Source organism: Hydra viridissima, unplaced genomic scaffold (genome assembly GCF_058129835.1).
Source record: "Hydra viridissima isolate aposymbiotic clone 2 unplaced genomic scaffold, HvirCarnegie_v1 scaffold_1, whole genome shotgun sequence".
Classification (NCBI taxonomy): domain Eukaryota; kingdom Metazoa; phylum Cnidaria; class Hydrozoa; order Anthoathecata; family Hydridae; genus Hydra; species Hydra viridissima.
The window spans coordinates 40,627,040-40,641,992 of NW_028324300.1; the positions used below are offsets into that span (position 1 = coordinate 40,627,040).

Genomic DNA, 14,953 nt, shown 5'->3' on the forward strand with positions numbered 1-14,953 from the left:
TATGGAAATGTATGAGAAAATAGTATTAATATAGAATAATATTTATTCCAACAATAACAACTGATTTCAATGTTAGTTTTAAATTGAATGAAATAAGAGAAGTTGGGTCTGTTACATTTAGAAAGGTAATCATTGACTTTGTTTCAATAAAAGTCAATTTAAAAAAAAAGACTTGAATCTGATGATAAGTTGATGTATAATGTGGTTTGGCTTAACAGTTCACTGTTGATGAGATCAGAATTAACATTTATGGTTATTTCTGAGACTTATTATTCAATATTCATATTTTGATCCTGTTTTTAAGCTTTTTACATTTTGGTTTAAATATATTGCCAGGTTCTCAGAGTATTTTTTAATTTTACATGGTAAATGTTTCTCTTTAAATACATCAAGTAAAAAGAGCAGTAGTGAATATATTGTTCCTATTTCATAAGCTGTTAACTTCAAATGAATAAAAGATAGATTACTTGGGTCTGTAGCATTGAAAGATAGATTACTTGGATCTGTAGCATCTAAAACTCGTCATGTTATGATGCCATAAACAATGTAATGAAAAGAATGGAAGTAACACACAATGAACCACAGTGACCGCCAGGTTTGAAGTCTCCCCACATTAGATTTTTTTTATAAATACTTAGTTGTATATATGGAAATAAAAATTTGGTTAGTAAAAACCTCTAGGGGAATGGAAAAATGTATGAAAATCAAAAAATAAAAATTATGATTTTTAGTTAAAAAATATCCGCCATTTTCAAAAAAAAAAAAGGCTATAATATGCTAATCAAATACCGGCGTATTTTGATTTTAGACATACTCTGACTTGAGTTTTATTAAATGGCGGTCAACAATTTATGTGCTGTTTGTTTTAAAATCTTTGGTAAAAAGTCAGCAAAGCTTCATAAAATATGTAAAGCTATTGAAGAAAAAATAAAAACCTTTATTTGGGATAGCTATGATCAAAATTTAGCAAACCATCCTAAAGTTATTTGTAGCAATTGTTATAAAAACCTTTATTGTTTGGAAAAAAACGATACAAAATACCTTGATAAGTGGCTAAAGCATATATCTCAGGTTAGTTGATAAAATTAGTAAAAAACTATATTTAAGACAGAGTGTTTAATTAAATAAAGTTGTTTTATTTTTAATTAACTTTTAAAAAAGAAAGAGCTGTGTCTCAATGAACTTTAATAAACTTGAAAAAAAAAACAACATTTAAACAGCTTGTTTTAAGAACTAATATGTCATCAATGTGTTTATTTTTATTGTGTTATATTTTTTATATTACTAATTTATATAGTTTTAGATTTTTTTTTTGTTTAGATAAACCGTCAAGATATCAGAAGAACTTCAGATGTTTCAGAAATATCAAAAGATATTAACATTATTACTTCTGTGTTAAATGAAGATAAAAATGAAAGGATGTGCTTAAAATGTTATGGAGTTGTTAAGTCAGGCATTATTCATCTTTGTAGTGATGTTCAAGCTGTGAAAAATTTAGTTAATGCAGCATATGCATTGGGATCAGCAAGAGCAGAACGTGTCGCTTCAAGTATTTTAAAAACAAAAATGGAAAAGGAAAATATTTTTAGAGGTGAAAAATTCACAATTGCTACTCATGAGAAACCGTTAACTATTGTTGCCGGAACTATGGACAATAAATGTGACCGTGCTAATTTTAGTCAAGTGTCTTTTGGAACAATCATTGAGCTTATAAAATGTTTAGAACTATCTCAGTGTAAAACCAAAAAAATGTGTTCTATATTTAGAAAAAGTCTGGGCTTTCAAAGTAGCATTGAAGGAAATATTATTATAAAATTAGAGGCTTTAAAAGCAGACACTGTTGTCGAAAATAGGGATATTGACCTTCGAGCTGACCCGAGAATGAGACCCATATGGGATGATAGTGGACCACTCCCAGAGTCCAGAAATTCAAACTTTGAAATCAGGTTACAATATCCGCCAGAGAAAATTGAATTTTCATATTTTGGGTAAAAATTGACTAGCGCCCAAAGCTAAAACCCACATAAGTCTAAAACCAAAAAAACTGGAGAACTGAAATTTGGTACAAAGTAGCAATGGTACATACCTGTACTCACACAAAAAATCAAAAAATTTCCTTGAGTGGCTCAAATTTTATCAAGTTTTAAATTTTAAGATTTTACTTTTTGAGTGAAAACTCTCTTGAAATGACTTGGTACTTATTGTTTGGTTATAATAGAACTATTGTCTTAATGTAAAGGTTAAAAAACTGTAGCTTCTTCAGTTAAAGCTCATATCAAAAGAGCATTTTCGCTTTTTCTTTTCAGTTTAATTTGAGAAACCGAAAAAGCCACCTCTGATCAAATGGCCGATTTCTTTATTTGACTTCTTCTGACTTCAACAATAAATTAATTCTCAACCAAAATAATTCTTATCCTTTTCCTTTAAATGTGTTTGCTGTTGTATTCAACAAGACAGTTCATCAGCTTTGTAGCATAATCTGGGTGGGTCTTTGTTCGTTTGAATCTTTGCCAATGAGAATTGAAATCCTGATGTGCAGCTTCAATAGCTTGCTCACTGAAAATGAAAAGTGGCATCTTTTGACGGCTGACAAAGTCCTTTACATGAAAAAACATTGTATGGACTTTTGGTGTGATGCTGCCATGCTGCAAGGCCAAATATGAACTTTGGAATTGGTCAATTTTTTGGCCATAGTTTTCTTCAAGGTGAGTGCCAAAGCAGGCCTTGATGACGGAGTTGAACTTTCTAAAAGTTTCAATAAAGCCAAAAACCTGGAATGCAGCATCATTTTCGGCCAAGCTCTGAAGTGAATCAATATTGTTCAAGAGCTTCCGGCACTCATTTCCTTCAAACTGGCCACCATGGTACTCACTCATTTGGATGTGGAGAAAAGCTGGCTAACGATCGGCATTTTGCCAAACCTCCTTCATAGCTTTGAAAAGATGGTTGACAATTCCAAGTAAGAGGTGCAGCTTTATTGGAGGCAGGACATCAATGATGAGAGTTTCTTCAGAGCCTTGGACAATTGGATCATGGATGACATTTCCAAAGAATTTTGCTTTGGAGAGGTCAGATCTGGTATTTTCAAATGCTTTCAGACAAGCCCTAAGAGAACCAAAGCTTCTGAGAGTGCCAGAGTTGCTGAGATTTTTTGAGTCAACATCACACCACACACAAGGATGTGATGAGGAGTGTGCTTGCAGCCCAAACAAGATGTTGGCCAACTTCATGTCAGTGGAGATAAAATATTTGATCGAATTGGCATTGACAAGTGACCAAATTTGTTTGACATTTGAATAGTTTTCCGGAAGATCTTCAGCAACAGCTGCGATGATTTGTCGTTTCACACTGGTGTCCTTGGCGATCCTTTGTGTCAAAAAACGTTTTTGTGGAGGACTTTGGCTGCACTCATCCACGGGGGTGACTTCTGATACTCCAAGGCAAATTTTGAGAAATCCTTTCCCGCCATCCACACCAATCTTCACGATGTGATTTGCAGGGACATTCCTAGACTGCAAAACTTGCATCAGGAGATCTGACATGCTTTTGCAATGCACCACAGTACAATTTTCTTGTTGACCTCTTGGAGATATACAAGAGATTTTTGAGCATATGAAGAAATCCTCTAAATTCCGACCAAGGGCTTGAAAGTTTGCACAGAAGTTAGGTTCAACCATCTTTGAATTTGTGACCTGTGAAACAATATTTAAAGCGTAAAAGTAAATGCATGCAGGCAAAACATTTCAATTGCACCAAAATACTAACTTCCCGGTAAGACCACCTTTGAATAACTAGCTATATTAGGTTTTATTGTTAACTATATTAAGGAGGAAATTTTTGCCTATTTAATTAATCATTATTTCACCTGGTTCACAGTTTGGACAAGCTTCTTCATTCCCAAGTTTGAGAGTCCTGTATTTAGTTGTAGGTTGACAAGATCGTTTGTCTTCAGAGTTGGCACAAAAGATTGTGACTTGTCACTTGGACCTGTAGAAAAATAAAAAATTATTGATGTTGCATCAACATCATTGCCTCATTATAGAATAGAAGGCTCATTGACCAAAAAATTGCTACTTTTTTATCTATATATTGGCTTTAGGGCTTTTAATTATTTATCACCTAAATCTTGTTTGACTAACTTTCAATAGAGACTCATAAACCACTTGGATGGAGTTAACAAGTAGATCTTTTACCTGGGGTAACTGGAACTGGATGTCCACCAGTTTTTCTTGAAAGCCGAATGGTCCCATGAGGTGAAGACTCTGTTGGAGACAACATTGGAAGCTATATGCTTTGCAACCTGAGGGTCTTGTGCTGCAAGGCTCCTCATGTTCTCTCTGAACGTGGACTGAGTGCATTTGTGGGGCAAACCCCGTCCAAGTGGGCTTAAGCAGGTTGAACATCGAACAGCCTGAGAATTTCTTTCTTTTTTTTCTTCTAAAAACATTTAAGTGCAAAGAATTTTTTATTTAAACATAGTCATGTAATGTTATGTAATGAAGTAAAATGCACAACATTACATTGTCCATACATTCTACTTTTAAGGGATAACAATAAATAAGATTACTAGAAATTGTAATATTACTTGTTATAGTTAAAATCAGTGATTTAAATGAAAATCTTACCTGCTTCTGCAAGAGGGCTCTTCTCATTATTCTTCAACCGAGCTATTCTGCAAATAAGACATGTGCACTCTTGCCCACGAGTTTCTGGTTTGATTTCAATACTTTTGAAGTCAAACAGTTGTGGCAGAGCAACATCTTTCCCCTCATCTTTCCTCTTGAATGTTGTGCGACAGGCTTCACAAAGGCCTTGAGGGACTCGTCCATCAGAAAAATCAAAGATGGTTTGATATATTTTTGAGATTCTATCAGCTTGGTAGGCACTGATTTGACGAGTTGCCTTTTTCATGCATGTCAAACAGACCACTTTCCGGTTTTCTTCATGGTTTCTAGCTTTATATGGCATTGTGATAGATAACCTGTCAATAAAGTTTTATGTGAAGTATAGGTTCAAATTATTGATTGTTAAGCTTTAACTTAATTTGATTTTTACTAACAAAGAATTTTAGCTTACCTTCAAAGTTTTAATGCTTTTTCACTTGTAGCTTGAGCTAAAATAATGAGTTTTCCCGAAAAAATTAGATAGTTTTCTTGCACTGATGAAAACATGTGATATCAAAAATATTTGCCTTGCATTTTTTACACACATATGCAAATATATAAATTTTATGGATAATTGATAAACCTTTAAAATATCTATGTACATCAAAGTTTACAATAAAATGGATTTTAAAATCTAGTATATATAAACTGATAGGTTTTTAATTGAATATCACTTCATATGACACCTTTTGTGTAAGCTTTTTTGTGAGAAATTTTGTTATAAAGATTTTCTTAAAATTCAAAACTTAATAAAATTTGAACCACTGAAGGAAATTTATTGATTTTTTGTGAGTACAGAAATATACCACTGCTAACTTTGTACCAAATTTCAGCTCTCCAGCTTTTTTGGTTTTAGACTTATGTGGGTTTTAGCTTTGGGCCCTAGTCAATTTTTACCCAAAATATGAAAATTCAATTTTCTCTGGCGGATATTGTAACCTGATTTCAAAGTTTGAATTTCTGGACTCTGGGAGTGGTCCACTATCATCCCATATGGGTCTCATTCTCGGGTCAGCTCAAAGGTCAATATCCCTATTTTCGACAACAGTGCAGAAATGAATGAATATTTTTCATGTAAAGAAGAAGAATTTGTTGAAGCTGGTGATATAGTAAATAAATCAATGGTTTATATTAAAGATATTGATGATTTTATACATGATATAATCACTGAAAGGAATATTGACCCTCTTTCTACAATTGTAAGAGTTGTTGTAGATTCTGGTCAAGGTTTTTTAAATGTCACTATGAATGTTTTTAATCCGCATGATAAAACTAGCAACCAACCTGACCTTAATGATGCTGGAGTTAAGCGTTGTTTTATTGTTGCTATTGTAGAAGGAGTGTCTGAACACAATGGAAATCTTATAAAATTAGTTGATACTCTTAATCTTCAAAATATTAAGTATTCTGTTGCATTTGATTTTAAGTGTGCAAACTCAATGTTTGGCATTACAAGCCATGCTGGAAAATATAGTTGTTTGTGGTGTGAAGGAGAGAGTCTTTTGGATTGTGGAGAAAAACGAACTCTTGGTTCCCTCGATTATCATTACAATAAATACACAGAAGCTGGAAAACCAAAATCAGAGATGGCTGATTATAAAAATGTTATTAATCCAAGATTATTATATCTTGAAGAGATCCAGACACAATTATTGAAAATTTAGTTCCAGTACCTGAGTTGCATACATTATTCGGAATAGTTACTGTTGTCAAAAGACCCGGTACTTCGGTACCAAGTCGGTACTAAAAAAATGCAAACGTCACGGTACCAAGTTTTCTTAAGTACCGGTTGTACCGAAGACCCGTTCAAACCCGATTCCTTGGTGCGCATGCGTGCAGTAGCGCGTCCTCTTTATTAAACTGCTAAGAAATGGCGACTGGTGGTGCAGCTGATGTGGTAGCTCTAAATCCACTTGTTGAGAAAAAAGGAGGAAAGAGCCATGTGTGGAAATATTTTGGATTTGCGGCTGATGACAAGGGGAATATCATTGATAATCAAAAACCCATTTGCAAACGATGTCGCCGAAGTTTTTCAAAAGAAGGAAACACATCGAACTTAATAAAACACCTCAAAGACCGACACCCGGATTTGATGAAAGAGTTCAAGCAGGTAAGTTTCAAACCAATTTCAGATATAGAGCTTCTGTTATGAATTATATATCATATTTTAATTTGAATGTCTGAACCAGTCGGATAGAAATAAACAGCCAAAAATAAGTCTTACAGAAAGATTAAAATAACAATAATAAGCTTAAAAATTAAATTTAAAAAATATATACTTTTTTTACGTTTTTTTACAACCTATTGTTAAGACTTTTCTTTTAATAAGTATTTCTTATAAAAAGTAATTTGTAAAAAGTCGTTTGTAAAAAGTCTTTTCAAAAAAAGATTTTGTAAAAAGTCTCTTGTAAAAAGTCGTTTTTAAAAAGTCGCTCATAAAAAGTCGTTTGTAAAAAGTTATTTGTAAAAAGTCTTTTGTAAAAAAGATTTTGACGTCTTTAACGTCTTTTTGACGACTTTACAGAGAAAATAAAATCGGTGACTTCAAAAGCGAAATGTAACTTTTTAAGTGACTTCTAATTAAAACGTTTAAGCATTAAAAGTTTTGAACAGCGTTCAATGTTTTGAATAAAGTCGTTGTTGTTAATAAAATTAATATTAAAAATAGTTCTAAACGATTTAAGTTAATAAAAAAAATTATAATTTAGTAAAAGATAATATAAATATATATTTTTGCTGATTCTTTCCTTCTTCAAAAAAATAAATAAAAAAATTCCAAAAAAATAAAAAATATTTATCGAAGAAAACGTTTTAGCGAATAAAGTTTTATGTATAGTTTTTTCGATTAAAGTATTAAAGGTTTTTATCGCATTATAAAAATGGAAATAAAATTAGTTATAGAAATAGTTTTAAATTTATTATAAAAAATACATACTTATAAAATAAATAAAACTACATATATTATATTTAATTATTGGGAAAATCCTTCTAATCCTTTACTTTTTTACTTCCATGGTGCTACTAATAGAAATTATGTAGTTACCTACCGTGTAAAGGATTAAACAATTTTATACAAAAAGTATTTTTTAACAAAATTTAAAATATTTAATCTTTTTACAAGTACTAATTATTTATTAAAATTGTTTATATAGGCTTTATATAAGCTATTATAAAAGCTGAGGCTTGCTATTTAGAGAAAAACTAATGTTTAATATGTTCAGACTCAGCCCATTTTTGACTTCTATACTTATATAGTATATTTATTATATTTTCCTTTTACAGCTGCAAGCTGAGGAAGACCATGGAACACCCCCGCAAAATCATAAACAGGTAACAGTTACAGAAGTTTTTCAGTGGCAACAAAAATATGACAAAAACTCACCTGAGGCAAGAAAGCTGAACCTAGCTGTTGCTGAATTCATATGTATTGATAAAGTGCCCATTTATACAGTTCAAAAATGTGGATTCCAACAAATGCTCCATCATTTCAACCCAAAATACCAGCTTCCAAGTCGAAACTTTTTTATGTACAATGAGATTCCCCGCATGTACAATGACAACAGAGACCTCATAATCCAGCATCTTAGAGACAAATCATTTTACAGCTGCACAATAGATCTTTGGAGAAGTAGAACTGCAGACACTTTCATGTCTTTAACTCTGCAGTACATTACTAAATCATGGGAATTGCAATCCTGGTGTCTTGGCTGTTGTGGTCTCAACACAGACCACACTGCTGAAAGTTTGAAGGAGGCCTTTGAAGAAAAACTTGAAGACTGTAACTTGGACATTGCAAGAATGTCAGGCATCACAACAGACAATGCCACAAATAACAAAAAAGCCTTTGAGGATGACACTTGGATTCCTTGTTTTGGACACAATCTCCACCTTGCTGTAAATAAGGCATTAGACATAAACAGGGTGTCTGCAGTGCTGTCAAGGCTTCGAAAAACTATTTCTGCCTTTACAAGATCCCCAAAACTTTCACGCCAGCTGACCAAGAAACAGAAAGATCTGTCCTCTCCAGACCACAAACTCATTCATGATGAACCCACTCGCTGGAATTCTTCATACGATATGGTGGAACGTTTCTTGGAGCAGCAGCAGGTTATCTGTACTGTACTGGCTGAAGACAGGAAAAAATGGCATCTGATGCCAAAAGACTCAGATATTACAGTTTTAGAAACTGTTAAAGCAGTTCTTAAGCCACTCAGTCCCTTTCCTGAGGCATTTAGCGGGGAAAAACATACCACCCTGTCTTCAGTCTTGCCGTTACTCTGGAAGATATTTGAGTGTCTCAGTCATGAACAAAGTGACTTTGCATTAGCCCAAGAGATGAAGAAAAAGATACACGAGTATCTTCAGCATCGCTATGATGACCTGCAGCTACGGTTTCTTTTGAACACTGCAACCTGCCTTGATCCACGATTTAAGAACAGCTTTGTCTCTCTAAAGGATGATGTGAAGCAAAGTCTCCTGGATGAGGTGAAAAAAATGGGCAATGAAAAAGAAGAAATTGCATCTCGGGTGTCTAGAGGATTGTCAAGTAAAGAAGTCAGGCCATCAAAAAAATCCAAAAATGACCTAAAGTTTCTGCTTTCCACCATACAAGGGGAAAAGAAAGAAAAAGGAGAGCCAGAATCCTCAAGTCATGCACCTCTTTCTGCAAGTGACGAGATAAATGGTGAATTCTTGGTGTACGATCAGATGCCTGAGGTCAGTGCTGAGGATGATCCACTTATCTGGTGGAAAACAAATATGGGTACTCTACCTCAACTATCAGAGTTTGCCAGGAAGTACCTTTGCATTGCTGCATCTAGCTGTTCATCTGAAAGAGTGTTCAGTACTGCAGGGTACATTGTTAGCCCAAGACGCTCAAGACTGAATCAGGAACATGTTGATATGTCAGTGTTTCTATCTGATAATCTGGATATGGCAAAGAAAGTAACTTAAGGAATAACTGTGTAGACCAGTATTGATTTGGGTGAAAAATGTTGTTATTTATCTAGTTATTTAATTACTCAAACGTTTACAATCCTTGGCTTGAAATACTTAAATTATGCCGTTGTTGTTTTGTTTTTTTACATGTATAATAATATTTTAATTTACAACTTGTTGTTCAGTTATGGCATATTTTGTTTAATTTATAAAAATGTTAAAGTTTATAAATAAGAGTGATTATTCAGTCATGGCTTATTGTTTTGTTATTTATCTAGTTATTTAATTACTTAAATGTTTACAATCCTTGGCTTGAAATACTTAAATTATGCCATTGTTTTTTTACATTTATAATAAAATTTTAGTTTATTACTTGTTGGTCATGGCATATTTTGTTTAATTTATAAAAATTGCGTTTTTTAGGTTTGTAATTTTTCATTTATTATTTGTGAAAAAAGTTGAAACACAATTTTAAACAAGTATGAAGAATGGCATTGTTTAACTTTATTAATAAATATAGTGTGTTTTTCAGCTAGCATGTTTTTGTGTTTTGCTTTGATACAAAGAATCGTGATTTTTTATTGGAAAATTTAGTCTAAATTAAACTTTGGTTTGGTACCGAAATTGGTACCGAGAACCGTGGATTTTCACTGGTATCGGTACCGAATACTGTAATTTTGGTACCGTGACAACACTAGTTACAACTTTTGGAAAACTAGCTTTAACTAACTAAACTAGAAAACTAAAAAACTAGCTAAAAACTAGCCTGGCTTTGAAAAATGGTTAAACTCAAATTACATATTTTTCAGAGGTAACCATGGCATTGGATTTGATGGCAACAATGCCAACAGACTTTTAGATAAGTTAGATGTTCTTTCTCGTGATATTGCTGATCAAGGAAAGCTTGATTTACTACCAGTAAATGAAGGTTTAAGAAAGTTTAAATCAATGAAGTAAGCCACCTTTGAAGAAAAAATTGGTGATATTGAATCTGTTGTTTTCGAATTCAAGATGTCTTATGCTAATTTAAGGGATTATACTAATACTTACTTTAAAAACATTTCCTTGAATATACCGTGGAAAGTTCATATTGCAGTTAACCATATTGTACCATTTCTAAAAAGTACCAATACTGATAATAGGCTTGGAATTTACTCTGAACAAGCAGGTGAATCTGTTCATCATGAGTTTAAAAAGACATGGAATAAATATAAGAGACGACAAACCCACCCAGACTATGCTAAACGATTAAAGTCAAGTGTTGTGGAATTTTCAACATTTAATAAATAGTTAACAAGTTTACTATTCAATTTACTATATTTTGCTACACAACTATTCAAAATTATTATTTACAAAGTATTTTAATAGCATAAAAAATACCATTGAGTATTGATAAAATAGAATGCTATTTTTGTATTTCAAAGCTTAGTCAAGATATTTTTCACATTAAATGCATTTTGTTGCTGTTTTTATACCTACATTCTTTTTCTTTGTAATCTGTTATATAAATGTTCTAACACTTTTTTTAATGCCTTTTATTATGGGAGTACACAAGTACAGAGTAAAAATTAGGTTTCTTCATGAAATTATATGAAATATATGAACTTCAATAAAGTTAACGGTGTACCGCCCCTCCCCTTTTATCTAAAGTTTAGATGTGTAAAAATGTTATTCCAGCCAATCCTATGGAGGTTCTTAATACCTTTACTTAATTTATATACTATGTTACTTCTTAATAAGAAAAAAAAATTGGATGTGAGGAGACTTCAAACCTGGCGGTTATTGTGGTTAACAGTGAACAACACTTCTTTTAAATGTGAACTGGAAACCAAATTTTAATGAATGTCATTTTTGTCAGCAGGTAGGAAAATTCAGTTAATGTTTAAATGTTACTAAACCACTAAAACAAAATAAAAAGCTTATTGGTCGCTTTGGTATTGGTAAAAATGTGTGGTCATTTTCCATGATTGCTACCATAAAAAAATATTGTGACAGCGCATGACTCGGAAATAGATATTGAAGAACGAAAAATAGAATTCAATCCTCGTTTATTTAACAAACAATATTTCAAATATTATCAATCAAACAGTGGATAATGATATCCTAAGAGTAGTGGAAGATGCTACACTAAATATTCTCAAGCAAAAGATGGTTAAAGATGGTGGAAAAGTAACTGAGTTAAAAAGTGGAGTAAAAAAGTAGAGTAAATAGTATTTTTAATTTTTAGCTAATTTATTAATAACAATAAATTAAATGTTTTATTTTTCATAGGTCCTATTTATTTAAACCAGTTTTCTTTTCATTTACACCAAAGGCTTATGTAAGCAGTAACCAGGCATCAAATACAACTATAAGCGTCAGAAATGCTTTTGTCAAAAGACACACGGAAGTTATGTATGGTAGATCTATGATATAGTTTGCTGCCAATCATAAAATTTGCTGAAATCATTCCAACTAGAGAGTAAGAAGATGGTAATAGATAACTTTAATACTGAAAGAGTGGTAATTAGTGCAGCTAAGATGGTAGCAATGAAAGCTGACCTGTTCATACCTTGGGAAAAGCTTAAAACAATATCTTAATTGTTATTTTTCTAGAGACTATGAAACAGGTAATTTGTCCTACAAAACCTTTTTTGTGGACATTTTTCGGTGAAACTGTTTCACCAGTTGGGAAATTGAAGCTTCCTGTGAAGATAAATGGGCAAACCAATTTATTAAACGTAATAATCACACCAACAAAAGGACCATAATTGATTTGCAGAAACTGGCTTAAAAAAGTAACAATTAATTGGCAAAGAATACTTCACTCTAGCTCAAAGTGCAAAAAGGCAACAAAGTCAAAGTGCAAAAAGGCAAACAGAGTCAGAGTGCAATAAGGCAACAAAGTGCAAAAAGGCAACAAAGAGTCAAATCAGAACATGAGCAATTAATATCTTCTGCTATCTACCGACCAGTCAGTCATTATCGTTGGGCAGCTACAACTTTTACAGGGCTAAAAAAAGGATTGCGCAATCCGACTAGCGGTACTGCTTGGTTCGAAATATGACTTATTTCAAAAGTGTCAAAATTTTTGCTTTGAAATTGGAGGTTCGAACTGACAAAAAGTGGCGTTATTTTAGTTCTACAGATTTAGTTCGAAAACATTGTATTGCACTATATGGCTGTATTTTAACTACCACATGGATGTTGTAGAAGGGGAATTTTACTTCGAATTTTTAGTTCAACGTGTGCTATGAATTTAATTAATAACTACATGGCATTAAAGATTTAGGACTGTTAAATCGAAAAGTAAGCATTGCAATCACGTGGAAAGTGTTTTTTAACAATTACAAAACAAAATAGGCTTAATTATTAACATTTAGGTGGAAGATAAATTTTTGTTAATGCTTAGTTTGAAGGGAAGTTTGCTACAATTTAATGTCTCAATTCCCAAACATAAAAACTTTGGGTGAGAGTACTCGCGCTCCTGTATTTTACTTTAAAAAGTAAATAATATATTAATGATGGCTCGTTTCAAATTTTAGAGGTTTTGAACTTTGAATTGTAGTAAAGTTTAAGTTTTCCTTCAAATTCTGCTAATTTCTTTGGTCAATTGTCAAAATGCATCAGCCAGAATTATCAAAAGCTTCAACTGAAGGTTGTTCTGCAGATAATAGCAAAGATCCACCTGTTGTGTTAAATCAAAGAATAGTAAGTTTTCATTTTGTCCAGCCTTAAGCAACAGATGGACAATTATGGGTGGAAGGCAATTACGCCCAGCAAACAAGCCGAAATAGGCCTCATCTGATTTTTACTTGGACTACGTGGGCTGTCCTGGGCAAGGGTTAGCAATATAGATTCGACATGGGTCTTATGTGGGACGCCCATCAAACCGGCCACTGCGAAGCGGCCGGCCTATATTATGATCGGCAATGAAATATTTTTTATCGCGCCGATATTGGGCAAGTAACTTCTATAATGAATTTTTTCCAATATTTGATTTAATTTCTTGTATTTGATTTGAAATACATTACTGTAGAGATGTCTAATAAAGTAAATAGCGACCGAAGTCGACGACGTCACATTCGTTATACGGTAGATGAGCATTTTCGCATTGCATCTGAGAAATATTTTGTTGTTGCTCTAGCTGAGGAAGATTTAACTTTAAAGGTAAAAGCTCTTGATAGTTTTAAATATCAGAATGGAATTAATTTAGGAAAAGCAAATGTTGCCGATGAAGATTATTTGGTAGGAAGATTGATGGAAGTTGAAGATATTGATCTTTGTGTAAAACACTGTGATGTATTCTTCGATGATAATGATATATCAGATGAATTTGAAGAACATGAATAAGTTGAGCAAGAACCAGATTGTAATATTCGAGAGCAGAATGGGCAACTCATTACAATATTTCACATGGAGCCACAAATGCACATCTGGTTATTTTGAAGCCTCTTCTTTTAGATCAGATCTAATCTGATGCAAGATCATTATTATCTACTCCAAGAGTAACCGATATAAAGTCTGTTAAATGTGGTCAATACAACCATTTTAGAATATCTCATTCTTTAATTTCGTTTCTTAATGTATCAAAAGTATCTTTAGATAACAGGTATACTTACACTTCGTATGAATATTGATGGTGTACCTTTATCTAGAAATTCAAATTTGTTCCACTGGCCAATCCTAGGAATGTTAAAAGAAATACCCAGGCTAGGTATATTTACATTAGACATATGTTCTGGAAAATCTAAGCCTAATTCTGTAAATGATTATTTTGTTGATAATATGCTTACAGTTGTGAGAACAGGGATACATTTTCAAGGTAAGTATATAAATGTTGCTCTACCTGATGCTTTCATTTGTGATGCACCTTTACGAGCATTTTTGAAATGTGCCAAGGGTCATACAGAATATTATGGCGTTGAGAGATGTTCACGAAAAGGGGAGTACCATAATAATCGTGTCATATATCCGGAATTCGATTTTCCTTTAAGAACTGATGTTCAATTCCATGAACTTATTGATGATGGACATCAAAATGGCAACTCACCTTTACATGACACAGGTATTGATCTTGTTAGTAAGTTTGTTTTAGATTATAAGCATCTTGTGTGTTTTGGTATGGTTAAGAAACTCATTCACCTTTGGATGCCTGGTAGGGGAACTGGGATGATTTCTGCTGTAATCGCAAATATCATATCAAATCAACTAAACTCAGTTAGGTCCCATGTACCAACAGAGTTTGCACGAAAACCAAGATCACTTTTTGAATTTTGACAATGGAAAGCTACTGAATTCCGTCAATTTTTATTACATACAGGGGTAATAGTAATAAAGAATAGATTGCCTCATTTGTTATACAAAAATTT

At 32.7% G+C, this 14,953-nt stretch overlaps 3 protein-coding genes and 2 pseudogenes across 3 annotated transcripts; 4 read left to right on the forward strand and 1 right to left on the reverse strand.

Moving 5' to 3' along the window:
* The first annotated feature begins 834 nt into the window (after positions 1 to 834).
* Positions 835 to 10,904, forward strand: LOC149895003 (uncharacterized; annotated as a pseudogene).
* Positions 3,772 to 5,124, reverse strand: LOC149895004 (uncharacterized). The gene is made up of 3 exons (XM_090074271.1): positions 5,077 to 5,124; positions 4,626 to 4,981; positions 3,772 to 4,437 (listed from the first exon to the last, which is right to left on the reverse strand). The coding sequence occupies exons 2-3, from the start codon at positions 4,966 to 4,968 to the stop codon at positions 4,190 to 4,192; spliced, it is 591 nt and encodes a 196-aa protein (XP_089930397.1). The 5' UTR covers positions 4,969 to 4,981; positions 5,077 to 5,124; the 3' UTR covers positions 3,772 to 4,189.
* Positions 6,535 to 8,710, forward strand: LOC149895005 (E3 SUMO-protein ligase ZBED1-like). Its single transcript, XM_090073072.1, has 3 exons — positions 6,535 to 6,774; positions 7,947 to 8,585; positions 8,636 to 8,710. Exons 1-3 carry the CDS (start codon positions 6,535 to 6,537, stop codon positions 8,708 to 8,710), a joined length of 954 nt encoding a protein of 317 aa, XP_089929198.1.
* Positions 8,524 to 9,908, forward strand: LOC149895006 (E3 SUMO-protein ligase ZBED1-like). The gene has a single exon (XM_090074255.1). The coding sequence runs from the start codon at positions 8,742 to 8,744 to the stop codon at positions 9,615 to 9,617; it is 876 nt and encodes a 291-aa protein (XP_089930381.1). The 5' UTR covers positions 8,524 to 8,741; the 3' UTR covers positions 9,618 to 9,908.
* Positions 10,905 to 13,622: 2,718 nt separating the features above from the next.
* On the forward strand, positions 13,623 to 14,861 carry LOC145185602 (uncharacterized; annotated as a pseudogene).
* The last annotated feature ends 92 nt before the right edge of the window (positions 14,862 to 14,953 follow it).

Coding starts and splice junctions, on each gene's coding strand:
- LOC149895004 (XM_090074271.1), bottom strand. CDS start 4,968: ATGCCATATAAAGCTAGAAACCATGAAGAAAACCGGAAAGTGGTCTGT. Junction 4,438..4,625: donor GAGCCCTCTTGCAGAAGCAG/GTAAGATTTTCA, acceptor AAATGTTTTTAG/AAGAAAAAAAAGAAAGAAAT.
- LOC149895005 (XM_090073072.1), top strand. CDS start 6,535: ATGGCGACTGGTGGTGCAGCTGATGTGGTAGCTCTAAATCCACTTGTT. Junction 6,775..7,946: donor TGATGAAAGAGTTCAAGCAG/GTAAGTTTCAAA, acceptor TTCCTTTTACAG/CTGCAAGCTGAGGAAGACCA. Junction 8,586..8,635: donor AGGCATTAGACATAAACAGG/GTGTCTGCAGTG, acceptor TGCCTTTACAAG/ATCCCCAAAACTTTCACGCC.
- LOC149895006 (XM_090074255.1), top strand. CDS start 8,742: ATGGTGGAACGTTTCTTGGAGCAGCAGCAGGTTATCTGTACTGTACTG.